The following is a 23,156-nucleotide window of genomic DNA, read 5'->3' as shown; positions in this document are numbered from 1 at the left end:
CCCAAACCTGCGGGCAGGGCTCAGGAGCCGCGGGCCGCAGCGGGCGGGTGCGCTGCCGCCAGGCGCGTCCCGGCGAGCGTTCGGGTCCCTGGATGCCGCAGGTGCCGCAGCCCTGCGGCTGCTCACGGTCAGGGATTCACGGCCCCAGCGGGGAACTTGGGGGACCTCCCATCCAGTCCCAGCGGCGAGGGGGCGGGGGAAGCGGCGCGGCCGGCGGCTCCGCGGGGCGGGGGCGGCACCTCCCCGGGGCGGTGCCGGCGGCGAGCGGCGGCGCGGGGCCATGGTGAAGATCGGCGTGCAGCAGCCGCCGGCTGCTCTCAAACCCGAGAAGGCGAAGGCGGCGGCTGGCGGCGATGGGGCGGCGGGCGCCGTGCTGCTGCCCGCGGGCGCCGTGAGTGCGGGCCGGGGGGCGGGGGGTGGCCGCCGGCGCTGCCGCCCCTCTGCGCCGGGTGCCGGCCCTTTGCTGCCGGGTTAGGGCTGGTGCGAGGTGCGTGTGCGTGGGTCTGGAAGCGTCCGGATTGATGGGTGGTAGCTCACGTCCTCGTGTTGCGCAGGCAGCTGAAGTTTGGGGAAGTAGGGAGGGGATGGGGCAGGATGATTTGTACTCTTCCAGACAGCGGCCATCCTTGGGCACGGGAGGGAATGGCCGGTGGGGAGAAGTGGCATCAGAATTCGTCCCTTTGGTCTGGGTGGTTTAGCTTCGGGAGCAGAATTTGGACTTGGTCGTTAATGGGTGCGTTTCAAAGCCTAACGTCTCTGAGGGCTTAGGTTTGGCACGGAGAAGAGGTGAGAGAACAAAACGGTACGTGCCAGAGCAAGATGAGAAGAGGAAAAGAGTACACAGAGCTCTCCAGAACCTGTGTGGTTTTGGAGATGGGAGGTGATGTGCTGATGTTGAATTGCTCTGCTGGCTTCAGCTGATGGATGTCAGAGATCCCCTCTGACAAGGGAGGGATCACTCTTCACGCTCCCCCTGTGAAGGCTGGGATCCTGCCAGGCGTGAGGTGGATGAAGGCATTGAGGCATCCCCAGCAGATACAGGGCATGGCTGTGGCACTTGGGTAGAGTTAAGTCTCATCCAGGCTGCTTGAGGCACAGGCAGTGCTGGGCACGTGCCAGTGGTGGAGTAGCTGGTGCCCCTCTCAAGGAGGCGCAGGTGGAATGGGCATGATTGTGTTTAGTCAGGAGTTGAGTGTTTCTGAAGTCTCTTGTGCTAGAGAACCCCTAGCTTGCAAGCTTTCCTAGGAGGATGGGCCTGCTGGGGTGAATATCCTGCTGTCTAGTGGGAGGGTGTTGTTCAGAGAGATGGGGCTGACCCACAGCATCAAGTCAACCTTGTTAGAGTGCTTGTAGGAGACTCAAATGGCATTTCTGTATTCCTCATGAGTGCCTCAGACCATGCATGCAGTTTGATCATTTACTGAACCCCAATATCTCCCTAACTCAGGGGACTGAGGGGGGACCAATGGTTTTGCTCCATTCCTGAGAGCATCCTTCCCCATGTGCCTTGCCACACAAGTGGGAATTACCTGCCCCAGAGAGCTGCTCTGCAGTTGGGGCTTCATGAGATTGCTCAGTTCTGTGGAGAGTTCAGGGAGTCACATATATCATAATGATCTCTCACATCACGTACGGCTGTGCTTGGAGCTCTCGGCTGTGCTGTCAGTATCTGAATGTGCTCAATCCATCATGGTTGCATCTATTAATCTAACACCTAGAAGCTGTGTAGAGACCTGTCATGGGGGAAGGTGTCCAACTGTGATCTCTTTGTGATTTCCAGACTTCATCTTTCCTGATTATGAACAAAAGGAAGTTGTAGGTTTCTTCCCACCTTTGATGTCCAACCCTGAAAGCTGACTGGCACACTGGACTTCCAAATCATGCTGCCATTAAACCAGCTTTCTGCAGCTGGGAGGTTGGTTGTTGTGGTGGTGCCACAGGAGCTCAGTCAGTTTCCAGCTGCTTCTCATGAGCACTGTGAGAGAAGGAGTTTAAAAAAATAATAAGCTCAAAATTTAAAGATAACAGCAGCTTATTTCCATCATTAGTGCTGCCAGATCCCAGCACTCAAAATTGTTGTGATTCAGGTCTTGCCAGATGAATGACATTGGCTTAGGTATCAAGGAGTAACTTTTGGGTTCTTTACATTGCCCTAGGCCTTTCTCTGACTCCTGGGGGTCATGATGTTGTTCTTTTAGGCCCAAGCGAGCTGCAAAGGAACTTCAAAAGGATGAATTTAGAACAAAGACTCTTCCACAGTCTTTTAATTCAGGCAAACAGGAACACAGTAAACTCAGCACAAGAGCCACGACAGAGGGTAGAAGCAGACTGCGGTGAGTTGGCACAGCGTGGAGGTGTTTGGGGAGCAGCACATCCACTGAGAAGAAGATGGCCCTTTCCTGATGCTATTTTTCAGGGTAATGGTGATGCTGGATTCTTTGGTGTAGTTTGTACTTAACTAGACCAAGGGGATATGCTGCTTGTGGGGTTTGTCTTTCCACAGCCAGGCTTCCTTGCCGTGTTCTCTCTCCTGCTGCCAATAATTCCTGTCTGTGTGTGTCTTTCTGTAGCTGCCTTGCAGCAAAATGGCATTGGTGACATGCAAACAAGACGCTCTGCGTTCCTTCCCTCTTTGATCTCACGACTTCAGTCCCCATGATAGGAGCCAGAGCTGGGAAATGATTCAGCGGCGGCTTCTGCAGGCTGTGAATTTTGGCAGGTGCTCCGTGAATGCAAAGATGTAGAGGGCTGAAGGATGTCTGTGATGCTAATGTGTCCTGAAAAGCAGTAGGTGAAGAGTCCTGACAGCAAGCTTGCATGTGCTGAGACTTGTTTGTCCCTTGTGCAGCTTAGTTTGAATCAGGAAGAATATTCAATGTGAACTCTCAGAAAAAAATCACATAATTTCAAGGGAATCACAACATTTCAAGGGCTTATACTGGGAACAATCTTCTTGTCATTAGTAGGAGATGAGAGGATGTAGCAGCCTTCAGCAGAAGGCAGTTTGAGGTTATGCAGCCAGCAAAATAATGTGTTGGAAAATCTTTTTTCAGATGCAAAATAGCATTCAGTGAGTTTTAATTGAACTCCAGATTTACAGTGTGTCTTTAGCTGCTGTGGGAAACACGCTGATGGACAGTGAAATCCACAGACACCAAGTAAAACTGATGGCAAGAGCTTTCCAGACAAAATTTGGTTTAGGGGTTGTGGGTTTTTTGGTTGGTTCCTTGTAAACCCCTCTAATACTTGCAGCTAGTTATTCTGTACAGATGGTGCAAGAGCCAGCGAAAAAGGGGTTTTGTTAAAATCTTCTGCTTCAGCAGATGGAAATGACAGGAGGTGGAAGGAAGAGGCATCTCTGAGCCTGCCAGCTTTACAGAAACCTTTGGGGAAAGGGAGCAGAAAGCAAAACCTGTTGTCTCATGTCTGGGAAAGGCCGTGCTGAGACAGTGTGTGTGATTGCATTTGTCTTTGGCTCACCAGAAGGGTGAACATTGAGGGGACGATGGTGTCTGCTCTGGTCGTGGCAGGTGGGAGAGAAGGCTTATATGGGCAAACCAGGAGGACTGGGAGAGTGTCTCTATGCCCACAGACCTGGCACACTGGCTGGAAACACCTTGACTGGGAGTCACAGACCTGGGGGCTGTGAGGACCTTTCCAGGGTGTGCACGATCATGTCCCACAAGGGTGACTTACGCTTTGCTGTTGCTTGTTTGCAGTCATACCAGGCTTTGTTCTCACTTCTTTCATCTGCATTCCCTGAGATTCAACAAGACTCTTCCTTTGGGTAGGCTTTGGATCACACCCTTCCTGGTGGCATGGAAAGGCTTCCCACCAGGAGCTGCCTGCTGCCCGGCACTGGGGCCCTCCAGCTCGTTGGTCTCTGCGTGCTCTCTGTAGGCAACGCTACAGCCTGACGGTCTGGCAGGGAGCCCAGCTGCCCCAGCTCCTCATTGCTGCTGGGGCTGTTGCTGTGCCCCTGCCTTTTCTTACACTCAGGCATGGTGAGCCAGGGCTGATTTGCATTTGCCTTAGCCAGCACACAAAGGATGTGTGCTTCATGGGAGGTGGCAGCAAGTCAGAGCAGGACAGGCAGCAATGCTGTGTCTGGCTTTCCCAGAGGTACCAGTGCATCATGAGCAGTGATGCTGCAGAGCTGGGCTCTGCACATGGGGCAGGGAGAGGAGCAGTGGCTCTTGCTGACCTTGTAGGCATCTCAAGTGGCCCTATAAAGCAGAGTCACACTGCTGCTGGTTGGAAGCTGCTGGGCCAATGCAATGCTGGGTTTTGTGAACAACTTGCTTGCAGGATGCTGTGAGGTCAAAGACAGATGATGAGCAAAGGGGATGTGAGGAAAAATCTTTTAAAGAGGTTTTACAAAGCAAGCTGTAAATCAACAGAGAGGAAGGAAAGCTAGCTGGCAGCCTTGTGGATGGATTATACTCATTGACATGTTGGCAGGCTTGAGTCCAGGCTGAGCTGTGCATATTTTCACCATGTTGAGGCCTTGATTTAGGGATCTAAACATGGTATTTATTTCTTTCAAGAAGGTGCTTGCTGTAACAGAAGGTTATTCTTGGCCTTTGCCCAACTCTCCCATATCCACGTGGGTTGAAGTGATGACTTTTTTTTGTGTCTCATATAGAGCCATCAGCTTAAAAAGAAATGCCTCTAGTTCCCTATAGTGTGGGAGTGCCTTGTAAGTGGAGGAAAAAGGCTGAGTTGGATAAAATGTATCTGGACTCTTGCAGGAGCTGCCTAGGGAAATGCTAGACTGGAGTCTCTTAGTGGACTCAAGATATGAATATTTGCTATTGTCACGCTTGTACCTGGCTAAAGCTAGTGGGAGAACTGGGAGGGGGGATGGCTATTTCTAGCAGAAATTATGTGGCTGAAATTGGAAACACAGAGCTCTCTTTCATCAAAGAGATGTAGGCTGAAGAGCTGGAAATGGAGAAACTTGAAATGTCTGTCTAGAGGGCTGCATTCCCCTAAAGCCAACACAGCTTTGCACACAGGAGCTCTTCACATGGGAGGAACCTCTCGTGTTTACTTGCTTTGGGTGCAGCCATTTCTTTTGCAAAACACTGACAACCAAGAAATACCTTTAAAAAAGAAGCAGTTTTAAAGGGTACAAATGAACCAAATGTAGTACAAGGCAGCAGCTTTGCTGCATATGCTGCATGTATTAAACAGTACAGGGCTATAGGTCCAGGCCATAGGGTGGGAGCCCTCCTTGCTGTGCAGTGGCAAGCAAAAGGCTGGTTTTCACCCTTGTTGCTCCTTGCTGCTGGCATGGCTGTTTGGGGAGAGGTGGTCTGGTGGGTGATGTGTCTGGCTGCTCAGAGGAGGCGAGCTCCTGCCCAGCAGAGCACTGCTTCCAGCTCTGGAGAGATAGTGTCGAGGGAGGATGAGTTCTTGTGTGCAGTTTTGCAGTTCTTGCTTTTGCACTGTCAACTCTTTGCCCATTAATGGGTTTTACAGGAGGTGGAAAAGGCATTTTCACTTCTGGATGGGTGTTTTCCTCATGGGTGATGTGTGGGAAGGTAGATGTGTTTTGATCTATGTTTTTTTAATGCCAGTGTTATGGTTTGAGGGAGGGCAGTGGGAGGGGTATAGTTTTAATTCATCCCTCTGCAGTTGCTTTGCAGAGTTGTCTTCCTTGCTGCTATGGTCTACTGGTGAAGTCCATTTGAACAATAAAGCTGAGAAGGGTAAATTTGCCTCATCTCTCTTGCTGTTGTTAAACTAGACACCAGACCTCTTGCACAGGCTTGTATTGGAACAATTGTACTGCTTTAGTCTGGGAAAAGGTGAGTGTGTGGCTGTGCTCCTTCCAGAGCTTGTGGTCACTCTGTCCTGCTGTGGTACAGCGTGTCACTTTGATGGACAGTCAGGCTTGTGGCTTGCTTCTTCCCAAGCCACCTGGGAAGGCTGGTTTTGTGGGCAGCTGGTAGCAGCTTCACCTGTGAGAAGGAGGACTCAGCTACACCAAGAACAAGCTGAAAGCTGGTGGCATTTTCCTTGCCACAGTTGCTCTATATTCTTGTGTATTTTTGTCATTGGTCAAAGGTCTTTCAAGCAGTCAAATACCTTCCCACCTGCACACATCTTTGTCTTTGAATCAGGTCTCTCTCTTTAATTCTGCCAAACTCTCTATTTAAGAGCTTTCCCTATTCCCAGAACTGCTGCTCTGCTTCTTGCTTAAGCTGCCTTTTGTCTTTAATTGCTCTAGATAGGTTTTGAGACCCAGTGCCAAAGCTTAACCTTCATTCTTCTCCTGAGGAAGATCCTTATTCTTTTAATGCTGCCTCAGGGTTGCAGAGAAGCCCCTGACCTTCACTTGGCTGTGCTTGCTCCTACCCTCTCCCAGTTGAGGTGTGCCCAGGTGCTCCAGAGCATTCTAGCTGTGGTGGTGGAGCTGCCCCAGGGCAGGGACTGATGTTTCCCCATCCTTGCAGCACGTGGCTGTGGCTCCTATTGATTTCTGGAAATCAGGTCATGTTGATCAGATTCCATATTTTGGCAGTCAGGCTGTTACACACCCAGCTTGGGACATTTTTTGCCTCTTTATCACAGCTGTGTATTTTCTGTCTGCCTCCCTGTCTGTTCAATGTGATGCTTGAGGCTTTAGCCATGTGTCTGGTAAGAATAGCCTTATTTTTACAAGGGGCTTTATTGTCTCTGCTCATGCTCTGAATGGTTTTACTCCTGGGAAAGAGGAGAAGGAGGCTGGAAAAACTCCAGCTTGAAGTTCTTGTGCCCCTGCCAAAAAATAAAGTAAAAAGATGTATAGAAATTAATTCCTCAGCCCTGTGCAAAGTGGGAGGAGAAACAACCCCTTAGTTCCAGAAAGGGATGGAAAAAGGAGAACGTGGGGGGATTTATATCTCTCTTGCTGACGAGAGAGAATGAAAATATGATCACTGGGTGCTCAGGAGCTCCCACATGCTAGGCTGCATTTTTAACATCCTGCTGTCTTTGTTTTATAGCAGCAAAGCTGGGGGTTTTAATTAGCCAGTAGTTGGTTTTGATATTCTAATTTCCAGCTCTGCAAAGTGACTCCTGAGGCAGGTGGCTTTGTTGTCCCTTTGTTGTCCTGATGTTGTTTAAAGATGTGATTAGATTCATTTATTGCAGCTTTTTGCCTTTGCCTGTGATAATCTCTTAATTACAGGCTTTTTTGGGTTGGGTTTTTTTTTTGGCTTCCAGGCATCTTTAAGTCCAAAAGACATCAGTTGTGTTCTCCATGGAAATGCTGCTGCATGCCCTGTGCAAGTGCTGCTCAAGTGCAGTGGTGCAGGGAGTTTGGTTGCCTTGGAAACTATGTGCCATATATATGTGTGTGTGTATATATATATATGTCTCTGTGCATGCACACATTATTTTCTTTCCTGATCTAAAGCATCAGAACTGCTTTTCATCCTGGAAGGACTTTCCCTCCAGGTAGAAGCTCATTCAGTAGCCTCTCATTGCTGGTGCTGACCCCTGTCACTCTCTGCCAGGGAGATAGCCCAGGTACTGTTCCCCTCCTTGGTGTCACCTGTATTTCTCCTCATTTCCCTTCCTCCAAGCATAATTGCCATTGAGGACATGACTCATTTTTTGCTGGAGTCTTTTTTGGAGGATGAGGAGATGCTTTGGTGGATGCAAGGGTGAACAGCTTTTGCTGTGATGGTTTATTTCTCTCCGTTCTTCTCCCCTGTCTTGTCTTCATTTGTCTGTGTTTTCCCTGCATGTAGTCTCTCAAGTTCCTTCTCCAGAACTCAAGCTTGCAAGTTTTCCAGTCTCAAACAGGAGCTGGCCACTTCTTGCTCTAGCTGGCCCTGGGGGCTCTTTGCCCTACAATTTAACCCACAAACTCTGCAGTGCTTTTTATCATGTGGGGCAGCAGCAGCAAGTGCTGGGAGAGCCCAACACCTGCAGGTCGTAGGGATGCTGTCTGTGGGGTGGCTGGGTGGGTGGATGGGCTTTGCTTCACATGCAGGAAGAGCTGGTGGCATCAGTGCAGACATGGGGCCACTTTCCCAAGCAGTAACTGATACTGAGTGTGAATTTTTGGCTTGATGTGCTGGCTATAAAAACCTTGAACTGTTTTGGTTTGGTTTTCTTTTCCCATAGTCCATATTGTCTTAGCAGAAAAGAGTAAATGGTGAGATCAGTTAGATTTTCTAGGTTTCAAGCATGCATCCTTTGAGGAAGCTGTGGCTGCCTGTGGCAGTGTCTGTAGTTGTATCAGTACATATATGTCAAAAGCTCAGGCTGCTGCTCCCTTGAAACAAGCAGCCTCCCAGAGAGAGCTGACATATTTTGCTGCCTTTCAGGCAGCACTCCTCTGCAAACCATGTCCCTGTGAGTGCAGGCCATGCACTGTCAGCACTGGGAACACCTCCAGCCCAAAGCCAAGGGCTTTTCAATTGTACTTCATTCCTAGTGACAAAGGCTGGTTGCCTTTTCATCCTCTGGGCCAGGGGATTGGAGATGCATATTTTAGTGAGGGTTTGTACTCTCTCTCCTCGATGGAGTTCAGGTGTCCTGGATGGAGGGGGATCCTCACCTGGCAGGCTCCCCATAGGTGCCCCAGGGATGCTGGGGGCTTGAGACAGGAGCAACTTTGTGCCTCCAAGCCTGGGACTGACCTGCTGCTCCAGTGAGGGCTGCTGCATGGCAGGGACAGGGGCAAGGGCTGTTTGCTGCCAGCATGCCATCAGAAGGTGGCAGGGACCCAGAGACGTCTCTCCATGGGGCTTCAGCTGCTGCAGCACCCTGCAGGTTTTGGCCATGTTGCCCTGGAGAAATATCTCTGCCTTTAAAAAGTGATGCATCTTAGAAGAGAGAAGCTGTTGTTTGCTTTTAAATCTCTTCCCCTAGTTCATGCTGTTCTCTGTCTAGCTGTGGAGAGAGTGTCTTTCTACTCAAACACGTCAGATCACGTACTGCACAGAGGGAGTTCATCTGCAGGAGCTCTCCCCACGCTCTCTCCCTGCTCTGCTGAGGGCAGCTTCCAGCTCCTCTGCATGGTAACTGGGGCATCTCTGAACTGGCATCTTTTATTTGCTTCTGAGAGGCCTCACATCCTCCTGCTTAATGCTTTGGAGAATTAGTTTGGTGGTAAAAATAAGAGCATTGTAGACTGGAATGAGTAGTCCCTGGGAGATAACCCTGCTTTTTGCACTGCTCTCCTTTTCAGGGGCTGTAATGAGGTGAGCTGGCTGCTGTCTATATAGATTTGAGCAGCACTCTACATATGTTTTCTTTTGATGCTGTGACCTATTCCAGGCTGGTGAGCTTGAAAGTCTGCTTGAAAATGCAGTTGAGATCAACATAGCTGTTTAGCGAGCTTGCCCCAGCAGGGCCAAAAGGTGCCTCTCTCAGACCAGTAAGTTCCACCTCAAAACTTTCCTCTGAAAAACTCTGCAAGAGTGGCAGCATTTCAACACCTTTTGTTTCTAAAGTGTAAATACATAAATACTCTTACACTCAGTAGCCATGAAGTGTTTGCTCCTGGTTTCCTTTCTTTTTCAGTTGATCCTTATTGCCCACTGAAACAAACGTGAGCTTGACTTTGTCCTGACAAGAGTCTAGAGTATACATGTACCCGTGTATGTTCACACACAAACACTTTGAAAAATACCTTTCTCTCTCCCTCTCTCTTTCCCCCTCTTTCTCTCCCTCCCTCTCTCTTTCCCTCTTTTCCTCTATCTTTCCATCTCTCCATCTCTCTCCCTCTCCCTCCATCTCTCTCCCTCTCCCTCCATCCCTCTCCCTCCATCCCTCTCCCTCCATCCCTCTCCCTCCATCCCTCTCCCTCCATCTCCCTCTCCCTCCATCTCCCTCTCCCTCCATCTCCCTCTCCCTCCATCTCCCTCTCCCTCCATCTCCCTCTCCCTCTCCCTCTCTCTTTCCTTCTGTCTCTTTCTCTCTCTCACCCTCTCTCCTCTCCTCCTCTATCTCTCCCTCTCTCTCCCCCTCTTTCTCTATCCATGCAGGGCAGTGGGAGAGTAAAATGCACCTGAGGTGTTTTACTCTTGGCAGAATGCTGTCAGCTTTGAAGTCGCTTTGCAGGAGGGTGCCTGCCTTCTTCAGTCCAGGCCCCAGATGCATGGCCTTTGCAGAGCAGAGCTGCTTTCCCTTCCCCTTTCCCTGGCAGGGGCTGCTGCTCACTCTCTCCTCCTCTCACAGGAGGAGCCGGTTCCCGCCGTGCAGGGCCGCAGGTCATCGCTCAGCGGGGTGTGCTACCTGACCATGGGACTCCTCGTACTGCTGCTGGGCTTGGTCTTTGCCTCGATGTATGTGTACAGATACTTCTTCATCACACAGGTAGGGGTGAGTTGGGAAGGGCTGCTGGCTTGTCAGCTGGAGCAGCCGGGCAAGCTGCTTTGGCCTTTGAAAGAAAACTCTATAGGTTTAACAAAAATAGGTGCTGCTATTAATAAAGCAAGCAGAGAAGTAAAAAGCAAGTGGGAGATGCTGTGGAAGGTGTGCCTTAAACTGTGTTAAATTCAGCACCTTTTCTTCCACATGGTTTTTGCAAAGCCTGACCTAAGGTGCTGTGCTGGCAGCGTTGTGGGGGGTCAGAGCATAGGGAATGAGGCAAGGCAGAGCTGCTTTGTAAGGAGGGACCTGCTGAGCTCTGGCTGGGTGACTGTTTAGCCAGGAAACCCCAGAGCATGGGGTTTCTGCTGTGGAGCAGCTATTAGTGATTGAGCTTTCCCAGGACAGCTGGCTGCCTGCATCTCTGCAGACAGCACTTACCACTCAGCAATATCATCTTTTTATATACTTCCTTGCTTCATAAATTTTCTTTCTGTCAAATTCATTTGCAGTCTTTGTTTTAGGATACATCAGTGCTTTATCACCCATACTCAATTTATACCTAACCTGGAAACCCTGTAACAGCCATAGGGCTGCTCAACTGCTGTGTTAGTGCGATGGCATCCTATTGCAGGGCTTTTGGTGTAGATAGTTCCTTATGAGAAAAAGGTCCTGGCACTGAGGAAGGGCTGTCTACTGCTTTATGAACAGAGTTCTGTCCATCACCCAGTCAGTAACTTGCCCTCAGCACATGCTGAACAGCACTGGGAAATGCCCACTGGTCCATTCTGGGCACCTGTTGTCACCCCAGCTGCCAGCCTGCCATAGCAAATAACAGCTTATCTCCAGTTAAACATCAAAGCCTGTTCAGCATGGTCAGAGATGTTTTGGGGAGCAAGGCAATGTGGCCTTTATGTCTTAGTCTCCTATGACTGCAGTTTGTCCCTGTGGTACTCATGCTCAAACTTGATTGCTCACCCTCTGTTACCTCCCTTGCTCATACCTTGTGTTTCTGGGGCCCTGGAGAGCAGGAGCTCCTGTTTTGCAGGGAGGCAAAGCTGCTTTCTTTTGTTGCATTGCCATATCCAGGTTACAAGTGCCTTGAGAAATGATGCTGTTTTCATACCAGACATATATGCCTTATCTAAAACAATGCAGTTACAGGAAGCTGTGTCCATGGAGGGGTGTGAACAGCCTGGTTGTGGAATTTAAAAGCTTGCAGGCAGCCAGTTTGAGTTTCTGAATTACTCCCCATGAAATCCCCCAGGGAATCCTTTATTCCCTTTGCACCTGGCTAGCAGGAAGGGAGATGTGATCATTTCACTAGAGTCTTTTGTTCTTCAAGGACATTTTCTGGTAAAAAGACTGTCTTCAAATATCTTCAAGAATAATCTACTTGAGAAGGGTGTTTTTACCCAGAATGAGTACATCTCTTCCCATGTTTGCTGTTAATGGGGTCTGGGGTGTATGCATGTATACCTCTGCCTGGATGTCACCCCCACAGCTGCCCCACGAGAGCGTGTTTCACTGCGGTGTCCTTTACGAAGACTCGCTGTACTCACCCTTCAGAGGGCAGCTGGAGCTGCACGAAGACGTCAAGATTTACATCGAGGACAACTACGAGCAAATCAACGTCCCGGTGCCACAGTTTGGTGGGAGCGACCCTGCGGATATCATCCACGATTTCCAGCGAGTAAGGAGCTCCTGGGGCCTTTGGGGGTGTAGCACAGGGCTGAGCTGGGGTGCACAAGCACCAAGCTCATGGCTCAGCACTGTCACTCTTGTCTCCTATGCCTGCAATGGTTTTGTTACTGAGCTGTCCTTCCCAAAGCCTCCTCTGAGTTTTTCCAACCTGAATTTTCTTTCCTGAATTACCTCCTTTCACAAATTTCCCTGTGAAGGGCTCAGTTCCTAATTTTCTGTGCTTGGAATGCAGGGCCTGACAGCTTACCATGACATAAGGCTGGACAAATGCTACGTCATTGAGCTCAACACCACTATCGTGATGCCTCCTCGCAACCTATGGGAGCTGCTGGTTAATGTGAAGGTACTGCTGCAATCCTCCTGATTGTTGTGCTTCTCTGCAGTTGGTTTGTGGGTGCCAGCTGAAAGCTTGTGGGAAATCAAAACTGCTGTGCCTGGAGGTAAGCCTTGGCACTGACAAAGCTGAGCCTTCAGGTAGAGCCAAGGCTTCAGCAGGTAGAGTTGAAATATTTTGCAGACAGCACGGTGGTGCTGGCGTGACAGATCAACCTGACACAGAGCATCAGCACATTCCTTCCCTCTGGTGTTTACTGATTGTAGGAATGAAGGAAAAATAAAGAGAAATTGCCCTCCTCTCTGTCTTGCCATGGTTGCTGCTGCTCTTTGCAGAGCTCTCAGTGTCCCTTGGAGTATCAAGCCTTCAGCTCTCACCCTTTTGCAGGAGAAATGTGTGCTGCCCTCCCTCCCCACTGTGCTGCAGGCTGCAACATCAGGTTTGGGCTCATGCACCTTTGCTCACAGCTGGCATTAATTTGTTTTAGTACCAGTGGTTTTGTCTAGTTCAGAAGCCCATGATGCCATTGCAGTGACTGAAAGCATTTTCCTAAAATATGCTGTTTAATCTTAACAGCAAGAAAAACCCCCCAGGAGTTTTAGACTGCAGAAGATGCATACCCATCTCAGTCTTTTGCAGTAAGAAAGCACTGAGCCTGGGACTTTTATTCCCTTCCACAAGGGTCTACTTAAAAAAAACCCAACAAACCCACCAATGTAACTCTTACTCTTTCTTAAGTTCCCTTTACTCACTTCTTGCTACATGCAGTGTTATGAACTTTGTAGGAGTTAAGCTCAGAGGCAAAGTGTTGTGCCTTGAGAGATGCCTATCTCTGGGTCTTGTCAAACTCCTACTTTGTTTCCTGCCACTCCTCACAGTTTCATATTCTGTGACCATCTGGCAAATGTGCTGGGAATCCTGCTGGGATACAGCACACCTTTACTTATGACTCACTAGAAACCACCCACAGCTTTTGACCATGGCAGGTGACCTAATCAGTGGGACAGAGGGAAGTGTAAAGGTCAGGATTGCACTAGCCAACAGCAGAGCCCCAGGAAATAAAACCTGTGAGACTGGGGATGCTGGTCACACCCTAAAATAAGGGGTATAAAATCAGTTAATGAAAATGATGCTTTCTCTTTATCAGAAATTGAGTTTAAAATGGAACTGAAAAGTTAAAATGATCTTAGGTATTTGGTTCTTGAGTACAAAGCTGCTGTGGCTTGTTGTGGTTTAGGCCCATCAGGGAACAAAAGACCACGATTAGCCTCAAGTACCATAGACCTGAGAATTGCCAAAGGGCAGGGAGAGCTTAATTGCCACTTAAGGTCCAGGACAAAACAGAGCAGGCTAGTCGGCTTAGGGAAGAGAACAGAAAATAATGTAGTGCAACACCAACTAAAGCATAACCATAAAACCCCAAAATATAACCAACACAAAACAACACAGTGGTACAATGGTGAGCACAACCAGCCCTTTATTCTGTATAGGTGTGACAATTTAGGGCTACAAAAATATGAGAGTAAAGGAAGGAGGGATTCTCTGCTCCCTGCAGCAGAAGGAAGGTGGAGATGCCCCAATGATCCACACCTCTTGCAGAACCCAAGACACTCACCACTCTGGTGTTCTTGGTGGAGAGTTGAAGGTGGGGTGCTTGCTGCACAGCCCTGTAGTGGAAGAGCCATGATTCCTGACTACTTCAGCTGTCACAGCTATTTCAATCTCAGTCTCATCCAACTGGATGGTGTGCATGTAGCCCTGTCACCAGGTCAAGGATATGGCAAATCCTGAACATGGCCCCGGTGTTAACATGACAGTACCTGCCAGTAAGTGCATGTATCCCATGCTCTCTGCTGCATTCTCCCACTGAGGATCAATAATTGCATTTCTGGCAGAGCTGTTGTGTGAGTGTAGTACAAACTTCCACTAATAGTCCAGGGCTCCAGCATTAGAGGAGAGCTTTATTGATCCATAGGCTTTGCCATCCCAACAGCACGGCACCAAGTTAAGAACGTGTTTCCAAGTACATCTGTGTGGATGTAACCAGACCTGTGGTGGAAACTGAAGAGATGATACTGGAAGTTGTTCTGTTGTTGGTTGCTTTCCCCCTGATTCTATGAAAACAGCCTCAGGATCTGCTAGTTCTTTTATTTCTTTGACTCTTCTTAAGTGAAAGGGACCAGAAGTAAGTCTTTGCTTCATGGCCTAGTTAGCATCCAGTCTCCTCAGAAGTGTCCCCCAGCCCAAGCTGAACTTGTAACACATCTGCCTATTGGCACAGCAATGCCCAGGCAGCTGCAAGCTCCTCGGTAAGTGGAGGTGGGAGCCTTCAAACAGGGAATCTTCCACAGTTGGTCTGTCCTTGGCGCTCTGTGTGGGGCAGCTCTCTTCAAGGACATCATGGCACTGATTGTGCTTTATTTTGGTGGGAACTCTGTCATTTCAGAAAGGGACATACCTGCCTCAGACATACATAATCCAGGAGGAGATGATTGCAACTGAGCACGTCAGTGACATGGAGCAGCTCGGCTCCTTCATCTACCGCCTGTGCAGCGGCAAGGAGACGTACCGGCTCAAGCGGCGAAGCGCCAGGAGACGTAAGAGCCCTGCTGTGTTCCACTGCCCTAACCAGCCTCCCCCTTCCCCACTGTCCTGGGAACAAGGCTTTGGCCTCACAGCCCAAAATCCTTTGGGCTGGGAAAACCCTTTGAGTCCAACAACTGACCCAACACTTCCAAGCCCACCACTAACCCACATCCCTCAGCACCTCATCCACATGGCATTGCAATATCTCCAGACATGGGAACTCCAGCACCTCCCTGGGCAGCCTGATCCAGTATTTAACAACCCTTTCACTGAAGAAGTTTTTCCTAGTATCTAATCTAAACCTCTGCTGGTGCAGCTTGAGGCCATTCCAGACAGGTTTCCCTGTGGCTGTGAGCACACAGGAGATCTTTTGAGGTGTTTCCAATCTAATTAATTGAAATCCAAATCTGGGATGCTGCTGCTGCTGCAAGTGGGTGCTGGCTGCTGCATTTGTCATCTATCAGCTTAATTGAAGCATTGAGAAAATGGTTGCAGGAGTCAGCAATTCATCTATCGTGGGCTCCTGTGGCTCAACTAATAGCAGTGCTGTTGGGAAATTCCCCTAATGGAGACACCCACTTTGGTGGCAGCTATTCAGAGCAGATTAGATCTGCAAATTGCCTTTAATTAATGAAGTTCCTAATAACATGGAAAAAGTTGTGAATGTTGGGCTACCTTAAAATGACTTCATGGAAATCAGCAGTATGTATTTTATATACAAGTGGTGGTACTGGTGAAAAAAAGCTTCTTCATTTCAGTACTTGCATTTGATTTGGTTTTAGATACTGACGTACTTAAAGGCTCACCTGCAACATGAAGCTATAATGAGTTTGAGTTTGGATCTCTGTGGAAGCTGCAGGGTGTAGAAATCACCATGGCTGTAGCTCGTGGTTGCTTTCCCAAAGGGAGCTGCCTACTTGTTGCCAGGGCTGCTGGCACCCTGGCTGCTGCTCTTGTGGAGCCCTGGCATGGTCCTGTTTGTCAGCAGGGCACTGCTGGGTTGGGTCTAAGAGGGAAGCCACTGCCTGGCAGAGCTGCCCAGAGTCCTGCAGTGCAAGGGCATAGGGAGAATTCCCAGTACCTGCCAGTAAGTGCATGTATCCCATGCTCTCTGCTGCATTCTCCCACTGAGGATCAATAATTGAACTTCTGGCAGAGCTGTTGTATGAGTGTAGCACAAACTTTCTCAGAGAGGCCGAGGCCATAGCAGGAGCAGTGCATGAGGGGATGCAGCCAGATGGAGTGGTGACTATTTTAAGCTCCCCTTGGCTACATTCAGAGCTGAGCTTTGTACGAGCCTGTGACTTCTGTGGCTTTCTGGTCTCTGAGATAACACTGAGATGCTGTCAGCTGAAACCAGCTGCTTCTAGGCAGCTCCCCCAGCTCATGGCAGCTCTTACTGCAGGATCATAGCCTAGAGAACATGGCTGTTCCTCCAGATGCTGCTGCTTTTCATATGGGCTGTGTTGTTCCTGCATTTCAGTGTTCAGGAGTTGCATTTCCTCTGCATCCCTTCCCCTGCTTGCTGTGGGTCTTACAGACTATGACTGGTTGAATTTCTCCTCTTGTTCAATCACTTGCAGGTATCAGTCGACGGGAGGCTGGAAACTGTCATCGGATTCGTCACTTTGAAAACACTTTTGTGGTCGAAACCGTTATCTGCCAAAAGTCGTGAAGCTGCTCTCCACATGCAACCTTCCTTGGCTTTGCTTGCACACACATGCTCTCAAGCCCCCTCTCTAGACATGAGAATCTATCTGTTTTTTTACTCCCTCCCCTGCTTGTGCAGCTCTAACCTCTTGGTTCCAATGTGGCCTCACAGTTGATTCTCTTCTCTCCCTGCTACCTACCCGAGATGTTTGCTGGGCTTAAATTTACACAGTGGTCAAAGATAACCTGGGAGTAGATGCAGCTTCTTCCACACCACAGATGGGAATCTCTTTGGGGAGCAGGTTTGGAGTAGAAGAGATGGCTGGAAATAGGTGCTTTTTTCCTGGCTGAGCGATTTCAGGCTGGTATTAGTGCTTTGAGGCCACCTTGACACTTACAATAGTTATGATTTGGTTCTTGCAATCTAGGCAGTTTTTTTGGCTTAAAAGAGTGGGGTGAGTTTCAATTTGGCACATTCTTGTTAATTTTTTTCCAGCAAATCTGGACTTGTTCAGTGTGTGTTGAAGTGAGCTGCTTGTTTTAGAAGAGGGAGAATAAAGGAAATGCAAGTACAATCATTAACTCATCACAACCAAAAAGTAGTGAATATATTCTAGAATAAAACTTTAATAATAGTGTGAGTTCATTATGTGAAAACAAAACAGGGTCTCAGAATGGTCAGGTAGTGCAATAAGAATTAGTATGTCCTTAGAGACTGAGGATTTATTTTTATATATAAACATAGGCAACTATAAATATTAAGTTTTAACAAGTAGAGGACACACTGGTTTCATTTTCCATTAAGCTTGATGTAAAATGAAGAGCTGTATGCACTTCATACAGGTTGGTGAGGAAAGTTTCCCACTGCCAGAGGGGTATTTGCAGTTCCAGTGTTGTGTTTTTCCAAGGAGAACGTGTTGCCCTAACATTTCATTGAGGAGTGGATGACAAGTAGTGGCTTAGACAAATGGGTTGCTTATGGAAGTGCTACATACTGGTAAATTTAAGCCCTGCATTTCTCTTTGTTTCTAGGCACCTAAGCCTGCACTCAGGCAAGCATACAGGCCTTTTTCCCCTTCCTTCTGATTCTGCATGAATTAACTGGTCATTGAATATGCTAATTCTGTGCAGTCCCACAGCTGTAAGGACAAACCTTGGTTGTTTAAGGTGAACTGATGTAGTCACTGTTTCATAGGATGAGAGTGCAGTTGTATAGAAGGAAAACATAAGATGCTTTGTATATTTTGTCTGGCAAGACTCTTACTTCTTAGGAAAATTCCATGGGATAATAAAATCTTTTACCTCTGATATGTAATGCATATGTGTGTTTGGAATGAACAGCACGTGCCCTCCCTGAAGCTGTCCCTTGTGGGAGGAGGCAGCTGGGCCTCCCTGGGGGGCTGGTGCAGCGTGGCTGAGCAGCCCACCATGGGGTCTGTTCCTATGTGCAGGCTCCGAGGGGTTTTCCCTGTCCCCCTGCTTCCCTGGGAGACCCAAGGGCAGCCCATGGTGGGGAAGTTGCTGCCAAACTGAGGTATGTTAAAGCAGCTGAGGTATGTTAGAGTTTGAGAATATTTGTTCTGGGACTATTATTATTCATAGTGACTATGGAAAGTGTTGGTGCCAGCTCTAACAAACCATTCTGGCTAGCACATGTTCTCCAGTACATTATTCTATTCACTTGGATAATTAATGTGAAAAGGCCAAGTACATAATTTCATACTTGAACTTTAAGATCTGTATTTGAATGGAATTGAAATCGTGTTGTGCAACAATGGCAATATTCTCATGGTCTGGCTGGGGGGAATGAAGTTGCACAGAAGAAGACAACGTTGAAGAAAACCTCTCAACATTTTTCACCTTTTAAAGAGATTTCTCTAAGACATCACTCTTCTTCCATTTGTTATTCATGGAGCAACTTGTTCTCAGTTAAGTAAAGACTTTGGATCAGACCCCAACTCATTTCTCTCTCTTTTCAGACGGTGATTTTGTGGTTGCCACTGAGGGCAGCAACCAGGCTTCATGAGCTGTTCTCCCTTCTCCACAAATTGTTGCATAATACAGCTCAATTTATAAACTTACTTGCTTCTGCACTGGGGTTTTGCCTTCTGAAAATGCCCCTGTGTCAGCAGCATTGCCAGAGCATTGCCCTCTGCTAAGTCTGTGGAGGTTTTTGGGGGTGCAGCCTGCTCCTGGCCCCGCTGCAGGCATGGCTGAGCCCAACAGGACCGAGGGGGCCTGGGAAGCTCCTGTGGGTGAGTGGGCAGTGACTTAGCAATGAAGAAATTGGGAAATGAAAGAAAATTCTAGCTCACTGGCTTTGAACATACAGTGGCTTTTGTAGTAACTTAAACCAGCTGCACCATGTTGATGGTCTCTGGCGTGGAGTACTGGAAAATACAGACCAGAATAATGCAGAGAAATGTATGGACCTGACATAGATGTGGTTTTGGTTTTGAATGCTGAGAGCAGCAACTTCAGGCAGCATTTTATATGACTCAGCTGAGTTCAGTTTGGTTTCCAAATAGACTGATCCTTTTGTAGGTTGAATATTTGGGAGGATTCCAGTAGACTGATGTGGTGGTGGTGTACAAACTAAGAGTTGACACTGGAGGTCACTACAAAACCATTATGTGTCATTGCCCCCCACCTCCAAAAAAATGCCCTGAGAGGAATAAACCATGCACACTTACACCTATGGGTTGGCTTTAACATTAGCTGTGACTGGCTTTGCCCAGCCAGCTGCAGCCCCAGCTCCTCGTGGAGGAAGCAGGGAAGGCGCTGTGGGTTGGCAGCCCCATGCTGCCGGTGTGATCATGACACAGGCTGGCAGCTGATTGCTCTTGATTCTGCAATGATTTCTAAGAAGGATCTCAGTGTGAGTTAGGCCTTGTGAGTTGAGGGGAAAAGGAGTGGGGATTTTGAGGGAGGGGGCTGGATGCTGGCTCTGAACTTCAAAGCACTCCCCTGTCTTCCTCAGTGCTATTGAAAACTTCCTGCATTATAAGGGACTTTTAATGTATATATATATCAAATGCCCCTTGAGCTGTGGCAGGGTACACATGCAGCTTGCCAGGAGTCTCACATTCCTTTGCAGGGCACATTCTGCAAAGAGTTTGCAGCATTGTGCCTTTGAGGCTGGCTGTTCGGGTCTGAGGTGCTAACAGGACCTCCTTAAAAGCTAACAGCACACCCAGATATTGAACAATGCTGGGGAAAACCCCACAGCACCACCTGCAGCACTTGTTTGTGCACAGGTCCCCACAGTGTAAATGTGGAGCAGGAGGGTTGCCTGCTCCTCCCTGAGGCGATGAATGTGGCTGGGAACAGTAAACAGGTAGTTTCTCACTTCACCTCTGGCAGTAACCATTTAAGCGTGTTGTGTTTCCCTCTGTGGGCAAGGTCGTTGTTAAACAGTCCCCAAAGTCAGGAGTCTGTGTCAGGGCCTGGTAGCCTCTGGAAGCTGCTTAGATGACCACAGAGAAATGGCAGATGTTTTGGGGCAGTGTCATATTTGGCTCTGTGATGCCAGATGGTGACTGCTGGGAATGAATGCACACATCCAAAGCTCCCACACCTTAGCTGGCTGTGTGCTACCTCCCTAGTGCTCCAGCCACACAGACAGTCCTTAAGTAGGTCTTTATCAGGCATTTAGCTACATTTCAGGGACATCTGTGTCTTCAAGGGGTCACAACTGTCAGTCTTGCCTCTGCCTGAGCTCAGGACCTGAGAAGGAGATGAAGGTTAGTTAAGAATAATCTGTCTCCTGCCATATTTTGGTCACTTTGTGCAGTTGAAGATATCCAGGTCCCCTGCACTGCTAGGAGATGCTCCTCCAGCTGCAAGAGAGGTTGCTGGAGCAGTGGAAAAAGAATTGCCTGATAAAATAATTTTGAGAAGCATTTTGCAGTGTTTGGAGTCTCTACACAGCTTTAAAAGAGCTTTTCTTTCTCACTGCTCCAGTGTTTTAGTGTTAGCCATGAAATGCATGAGCAAACAACAAACTCAAACCTAGTTGCCTTTATAACAGCAGGTACCAAACACTGAATAGGCTGGTCAAAGTGTTGATCAGGGAGAGGAAGGCATGTCAGTTCTGTAATGAGGTTTGCAAAGAAAATGCACTTTGCTTTCATTCAGTGCTTTTGATGAAGTTGTTTAATTGCATTAAAAGTAAATATTTGGTATCAATCTCCTGGACAATTTGAATTCATCCAGCAGAGCTGTTTCTGAAGCGCTGCCTCTGCCAAAGCAGTTCTTTGTGCTTGCCTGTAGGGACTTGTTGGGTCTTCACATCTTCAGTTCCCTCTTTCCCCAGATTTTTCATTAGCAGCAAGTGCTCCACTGTTTTTGTGCTGTGACTGCTGGAAGGGCAGCTCTGTGTGAGGCTGTTTGCAGAAGCTGCAAAATCCATTAATGACTCCTACTATTGCACTTCTCAGCACATTCAGTTCATTTGCTGTGAAACCTGTGGGCCAGATAACATTAGCCCTATGCAGCTGTGACAGGACAGGGTGGCTGCTGCCTGTGTCCATCTGGCTTGGCCAAAAAGAGGGAATTTTTTGAGCAAAGAGAAAGCACACTGTGTCCAAAACCTGCCTCTGGGGACTTGGCACCCGCCACCACCACAGCTCCGAGGCAGCAAGTGGGGCTCAGGGCTGCTCAGTGCCTGTGCAGTAGTGCATGGGCTGCTTGCACAAATTAGCATGTCATTAGCTAACCGATGACCCTTATCATTCAACAGGTTTCCTGGCCTTGGCTCCCCTCAGCTGGCCAAAGGGCATGCTGGTAGGGCAGCAGCACTGAGGGAAGGCAGGAGCTGCCAGCTCAGGCCTGCATGCCCTGTGTCTCCATCCTTCTCACATTTAGTTCTGTATTCACTTGTGTGGGTGTCCTGGTGCTCATGCAAACACCAAGTAAGCTGAAGAAACTTAAACAAGTAGTTTAATGTAGAAACCCACGATGTTTCCTCACAGAAACGGGGCTGTGTGTACAGCATTGTGTTGCTGGGAGATGGAGTGTTTCTGTGCAAAATCCTCCCTTGCTACAGGAAACTTTTAAAAGTAATGCTGCTATTCTGGCTGAAACTGCTTTTGAATTTGGCAAATAGCTTTGAGGAGAAAGTGGTGAAGTCCTTTGCTGTGCATATTTAAAAGCAACCCTCGGGCTGCTGCATCAGCCCAAGCCTGCCCACAGCTGGGCTTACACCCCCCAGCCCCTTGATCTCCTGTGGGGGACCATCACAAAAACAGAATCCCCGGGTTATCTGAGGAGATGAAATCCCAAATGTGGTGGTGTATTTAGGAAAGTGTTGGAGGGAGGTTAGTTTTGGTTTGGTTTGTGTTTTTAAACAAAGCAAAGCAGCTGTGGCAGAGGGTGGTTGTAACAGAAGGCAGGCACTGCCATGCACAGGGATGTGTGGCATCACGAGGGGTGGCATTGCTTTGTCATTTGTTGCTGCTTTGTCATTTTAAAAAATATGATAAAAGAAGTAGCTGGCATGGTTGGAGTTAAATGCTGAGTGGCAGTGAGCCCTTCCTGATACAAGTATTGCATGTGACTTGCTCTTGCTGTGCTCTGATGTCAAGAGTGTAGTTTACAAGAAAAAAAGCCCCACCACAAAACCACAAACACATACTAAAACACAAAAGGAGAAAAGCTGACTTATGTCACCAGGACTTCACACAGAGAAAACTGCAAAACTGTGGACAGAAATAGACAAATACATTCACAACACAAGATTTATTCCAAGAGCTCTCACTGTATATACCTTTTCTTGGCATTTTCCCCTCTACACCAGTTTAAGGCTGTGGTTTTTCCTGTGGATGTAACAGTGCTTTGCACAAGGCATTAAATACTCTCTGCCTTCTGCTGCAGGTGTTGCCAAGCTGGGCTGCTTGTTGGCTCACTGTAGCTGCTCCCTCAGGCCTCCACTGCCCGTCAGCACCACCCTTTGCTGGCACTTAGTTGGCACAGGTCAAGGCTGCTGTTGCTGAGATCTTCAGTCACTTCTCCATCTTGACTCGCACAAGTCTGTGGAGCCAGATGAGATCCACTCAAGGGCGCTGGTGGAAGTGCTTGCTGAGCCATTCTTCATCATCTACCAGCAGTCCTGGCTCACTGGGGAGGTCCCAGCAGACTGGAGGACAGCAAATGTGATCCCCATCTACAAGAAGGGCCAGAAGGAGGATCCTGGGAACTACAGGCCTGTCAGCCTGACCTCGGTACAAGGCAAGGCTATGGAACAGATCATCCTAAGTGCCATCATGAGGCCTATACAGGTTATACAAGGGTTCAGGCCTAGTCAACATGGCTTTATGAAAGGCAGGTCCTACTGGACCAACCTGATCTCCTTCTATGACAAGATGACCCACTTAGTGGATGAGGGAAAGGCTGGGGATGTGGTCTTTCTGGACTTTAGTAAGACCTTTGACACAGTTTCCCACACCATCCTCCTGGAGAAACTGTCCAGGGCTTGGATGGACCTACTGTGCAATGGGTGAAAAACTGGCTGGGTGGCTGGGCACAGAGAGTTGCAGTGAATGGAGTTAAATCCATTTGGTGGCCATCA

At 48.5% G+C, this 23,156-nt stretch overlaps 1 protein-coding gene across 1 annotated transcript; it reads left to right on the top strand.

The window, feature by feature from the left end:
• The first annotated feature begins 256 nt into the window (after window positions 1-256).
• Window positions 257-17,898, top strand: ITM2C (integral membrane protein 2C). Its single transcript, XM_062006001.1, has 6 exons — window positions 257-391; window positions 10,183-10,320; window positions 11,819-12,007; window positions 12,251-12,361; window positions 14,799-14,949; window positions 16,522-17,898. The coding sequence occupies exons 1-6, from the start codon at window positions 281-283 to the stop codon at window positions 16,611-16,613; spliced, it is 792 nt and encodes a 263-aa protein (XP_061861985.1). The 5' UTR covers window positions 257-280; the 3' UTR covers window positions 16,614-17,898.
• The last annotated feature ends 5,258 nt before the right edge of the window (window positions 17,899-23,156 follow it).

The sequence above is a fragment of the Colius striatus genome, chromosome 12 (genome assembly GCF_028858725.1).
Source record: "Colius striatus isolate bColStr4 chromosome 12, bColStr4.1.hap1, whole genome shotgun sequence".
Lineage (NCBI taxonomy): Eukaryota > Metazoa > Chordata > Aves > Coliiformes > Coliidae > Colius > Colius striatus.
This window is presented reverse-complemented; position numbering and strand designations above follow the sequence as displayed.

Bases quoted from the DNA above. Each gene is read 5' to 3' on its own strand.
- ITM2C (XM_062006001.1), top strand. From the start codon at position 281: ATGGTGAAGATCGGCGTGCAGCAGCCGCCGGCTGCTCTCAAACCCGAG. The intron at 392-10,182 runs GTGAGTGCGGGC...CTCCTCTCACAG, and splicing joins TGCTGCTGCCCGCGGGCGCC to GAGGAGCCGGTTCCCGCCGT. The intron at 10,321-11,818 runs GTAGGGGTGAGT...TCACCCCCACAG, and splicing joins GATACTTCTTCATCACACAG to CTGCCCCACGAGAGCGTGTT.